The sequence below is a fragment of the Dipodomys ordii genome, unplaced genomic scaffold (genome assembly GCF_000151885.1).
Source record: "Dipodomys ordii isolate 6190 unplaced genomic scaffold, Dord_2.0 Scaffold5450, whole genome shotgun sequence".
NCBI lineage: Eukaryota > Metazoa > Chordata > Mammalia > Rodentia > Heteromyidae > Dipodomys > Dipodomys ordii.
Window position 1 is genome coordinate 1 of NW_012272664.1, and position 4,847 is coordinate 4,847.

General features: G+C 38.4%; 1 protein-coding gene across 1 annotated transcript; it reads left to right on the forward strand.

The window, feature by feature from the left end:
* Positions 1–1,474: 1,474 nt before the first annotated feature.
* On the forward strand, positions 1,475–4,066 carry LOC106002235 (coiled-coil domain-containing protein 14-like; the record flags this gene model as incomplete). The annotated part of the gene is made up of 3 exons (XM_013037146.1): positions 1,475–1,711; positions 1,829–1,923; positions 3,553–4,066. Coding segments are annotated over 3 exons (846 nt in total), but the record flags the coding sequence as incomplete, so codon positions are not given.
* Positions 4,067–4,847: the final 781 nt, after the last annotated feature.

Below are 4,847 nucleotides of genomic sequence, written 5' to 3' on the forward strand. Positions count from 1 at the left end.
ACTCATTTTTTGTTATAGTGTTGAGCCTTCATTTAGAGAAGAAATCTTATTAGGCAGGGAAATCAAATTTGTATTTTTATTCTAATATATATTTTATTAACCTATTGATTTCTGTGCCAGTCCTGGGGCTTGAACTCAGGGCCTGGGTACTGTCCCTGACTTTTGGGGGGTTTTGTTGCTCAAGGCTAGATGCTCTACCACTTGAGCCACAACTCTACTTCCAGCTTTTTTGTGTGTGGTTAATTGGAAATAAGAGTCTCATAGACTTTCCTACCCACTCTGGCTTCAAACTGTAGTCCTCAGATCTCAGCCTCCCAAGAAGCTGGGATTACAGGTGTAAACCACCAACACATGGCTATTGTAATCTATAGAACAATGCTATGTTGGAAATTTTTTCACTTATTAGTTTATTAATAACATATTTATAGCCGGGCACCGGTGGCTCACGCCTGTAATCCTAGCTACTCAGGAGGCTGAGATCTGAGGATCATGGTTCAAAGCCAACCCGGTCAAGGAAAGTCTGTGAGACTCTTATCTCCAATAAACTGGAAGTGGCGCTGTGGCTCAAGTGGTAGAGTGCTCGCCTTGAGCTGAAGAGCTGAGGGATAGCGCCCAAGCCCAGAAGTGGAGCCCCACGATCAACCAAAAAAAACCAACAAATAACATATTTGTGTTTTGTATGATGATTAGTGAAGGAAATAATAAAGTATAAAATACTTCGCTGTCTAGAGAAGCTTATAGTTCAGTCACAGAGAGGACTTTAGCAATGTAGGACAATGGTATACACGATTTAAATAGACAGTATGTGATTTGGGATAGTGAAGAACAATTGCTAGGTTGGAGTGTGGTTGAATTGGAACAAACTTCATAGAAGAGAGAAACTTTCAAGCAAGCCTTGGTGTGTGGGTAGAAATGGATGATTCATAGCATTGTTACAGGATGGCAAAAAAGGCTTGTTGGGTATCTAAGTTGGCTTGACTAGAATGAAAAACTTGAGGTAAGGGTGATGAAAAGACAGAAAGCAGGTTTGGGTCAGGCTTGGAGAAACTTCCAATGCCAAGCTAAGATGTTTATTGTGCTCTTTTTACTGATTTATCTCAAAGCTCTGACTTTCTTATTGTGTTTTATAAACTGACAAAGCATAGAGATGTTATTGCAGAATGTACTTTCTTCCTGATTCCATTTTCCCATGAAAGAATGAAGTGGGTTAAGAAGCAGGTGAAAAGTTCATTAGACTTTTAAAAGAGGGAGCATTTAAAAAGGATTTTTAAAAGTTAACATAGACGATTTTGACTAAGGAAAATCAATTCATTATCTACTCTTAAAAGAATTTGGATATTTGGGCTGCTTTTCTTTACAGAGTGATATACATCATACACTTCATAGAAGTGTATTAAACTATGTCTGATAGTGGTTTTTCCTCTTAATATTTTATGGTAAAAGTTTTTGAAACTTTCTTCCTCTTCCACGTTAGTATCTTTTGATAGTAAGAAACAGATACCTAAAGATGCTTCGACTAAACATGAAAAAGACACATCAGATATGGTGCAAAATTGGTCATTACAAGATCATTATAGAATGTACTCACCAATAATATACCAAGCCCTCTGTGAGCATGTACAGACTCAGATGTCACTGATGAATAACTTGGCTTCAAAGAAAAGCCCTAATGGGATTCCTGCTGTATCTTGCCATACTCCATCTGGTTCTGGTTAGTATGAATGATGTTTTTAAGAAAATTGAATATAAGTGATAATTAAATTGCTTTGTTATTGTATAAGCAATATGAGATGTGAATGATTTTTTTTCCCCACATTCTTATCTTTAGAATCTCAGGCAGCAGCACTTTCTAGTTGTGCCTTTGGTAGCTCCACTCCAGCCTGTTCACCTCAGCGGCCACCTTGCCTTCCATTGGTTCATTCTGTAGGTACTTCATATACTGTATGAGTAATTATCATAGGAGTAGCATATTGAATTTACTGATTGGATTTTTAACATATTAGGGTGTAAAGACTTTCTTTTTTCTTTTTTTTTTGGGGGGGTCCAGTCGTGGGGCCTGAACTCTGGGCCTGGGCGCTGTCCTTCAGCTCTTCAGCTCAAGGCTAGCGCTCTACCACTTGAGCCACAGCACCACTCCAGCTTTTTTCTTTTTGCTTATATGGTGCTGAGGAATCGAACCCAGGGCCTCAGGCATGCAAGGCAAGTGCTCTACCACTGAGCCATTTTCCCAGCCCCTCATTTTTTTTTAAATTAGAAAATACTCAGCTGGGTTCCGGTGGCTCACGCCTGTAATCCCATAAGGCAGCCTGGGCAGGAAAGCCCTTGAGGCTCCCAATTAACCACCAGAAAACTGGAAGTGGCACTGTGGTTCAAAGTAGGAGGGCACTAGCCTTGAGCAAAAACTCAGGGACAGTGCCCAGGCCCTGATTTCAAGCCCCATTACTGACAAAAAAAAAAAAGGGAGAGAGAGAATAGAAGAGAGAGAGAGGAAGAGAGAGAGAGAAAGAAGACTTATTTGATTATTAAGGACAAAAGTTAGAGGAGAAGAGATCTATAAAAAAATGTCTGCCATCATACCATCCATAGTGATACTGTTTCTCAGTCATTGTATTCTCTATATACATTTTATTTTGTGTTTAAATTTAAGGTTACTTTCTTTTTAATGTAATACTTAATGAAGGACTTACAAACAAAATAAATTAAGTTTTATATTTTGCTCTTCAATTGTTATTATATTTCTTTTAATATATACCTTATTAGTAAGTAGTTAATTCTGTATTTAATGATTATACTATCGTCTGTTACTAGCTATTTGAGTAACAGCCAAGTTTCTACCACTCTAACATGTTTATAAGGGGATGGGGTAGGGTATTTTTTCTCCTAGTGCTGGAGATTGAACCCAGAGCTTTCTTTTTTTTTGGGGGGGGGGTCCAGTTGTGGGACCTGAACTCTGGGCCTGGGCGCTGTCCCTCAGCTCTTCAGCTCAAGGCTAGTGCTCTACCACTTGAGCCACAGCGCCACTTCCGGCTTTTTTCATTTTGCTTATGTGGTGCTGAGGAATCGAACCCAGGGTCTCAGGCATGCAAGGCAAGTGCTCTACCACTGAGCCATCTTCCCAGCCCACCCAGATCTTTCTTTATGCTAGGAAAGTATACTATAACTGAGCTACATCTTCAGCCCAATATATTTTTATGAAAGATTTTTATAAGCTTGAGCTTGTTTTCTTAGAAGGTAATTTCCCAAAGTAGAAATGTTTTAGTCCAAAATGGATTAATTTTTGATGCATTTCAAGCATGTATTTGTTAATACTGTTTTAGTCATAGTTTTATAATGTCCCCATATTGCAAAGTGTTTTAATTAAGCTTTAAAATACTAGTTTTTTATTGTGCTCAGGATAAATATAGCTTATTTTTAAGCTACAAATATTTTTAAAAAAAACAGTTATCTAATGTTAGAAAATTATTTTATTTCTGTTTTAGTTTGTTATAAACAGTACCTGGAATTGAGTGCTCACATGTTCAAAGGTTTCTTTTCAACCTGGCTTGCCTTTAGGAAGTTCAAACGGATGATAACAAATTTGCACCACAAGATAAAACAACTTCTGTGAACTTCCTCGATATTCCAAGAAATTCATTTAATAACCATCCTGGAGCTCAATGTAGCTTGCCCCCAAATGAAAAAGCAGATATTCCAACATTGCAGCAGCTGAATCTTACTAATTGGATTGTGCCACAACAAACAATTTCTGAAGAAGCAGACCTAGTAAAGTGTTTTCAGACACATATGTCTCTGTTTCCATCTTGCGGAAAAGAAACTGTCCCGGACATTCAGACATGTGGAAGCCTCACTCAGTCACAGCCAGCTTTCTTGGCCACCAGTGAAGAAAGATGTGCCAGAGAACAAATTGGAGAGACCACAAATGAAGGAAAGTGTTTAAATGTACATGTACAAGATGCAAAAATAGTCAAAGATGTACAGAAGCCAAAAAACGTGAACCAGACTGCTGAAAAAGTTAGAACTATAAACTACTTGTTGGGAGAGCTCAAGGCCCTGGTATCAGAACAAGGTAGATGAGTATTTTTCTTTATACTTTTCTCAAACATGGTGTTATGCTAAATAGCAGTGGTATAATCAAGCCATCATTCAAATGTAGAATAATTGACATAGAGTTTATTGTGCTTTCCATGTTTCTAACTGATAAGGAAATGAGTTCTGTTGGTCATATTATTACTTTTTAGGTTTGATCCCTTCCTGCGGATTTGAAATATACTGGAGAATATCAGACTTTCAGTCTTCTTGCAGTGTGTATTTATTCTGTTCGATCCAAATGGATTTTGAAAAGATTCAGAGAATATATAGAGATAAAATTATAGTGCTTAGATGATCCCTCAAGATGACTAACTTCCTACAATAGGCTGATTCTTTGCTATTTAAAAAATTGAGGGAAAATCTGGACACTAGTGGCTCACACCTGTAATCCTAGTTACTCAGGAGGCTGAGATCTGAGGATTACGGTTTGAAGCCAGCCTGTGTAGAAAAGTCTCTATGAGACTTTTACCTCCAATTAACTACTCAAAACAAATAAACAACAAAAACAAAAAACAAACAAAAAAGCCGAATTGGCTTTGTGGCTCAAAGTGGTAGAGCACTAACCTTAGCAAAAATTGCTCAGAGACAGTGCTCAGACCCCAAGTTCAAGACCCACAACTAGGGCTGGGAAGGTGGCTCAATGGTAGAGTGCTTGCCTCGCTTGCATGAGGCCCTGGGTTCGATTCCTGAACACCACATAAGCAGAAAAAACTGGAAGTGGTGCTGTAGCTCCAGTGGTAGAGCACTAGCCTTGAGCT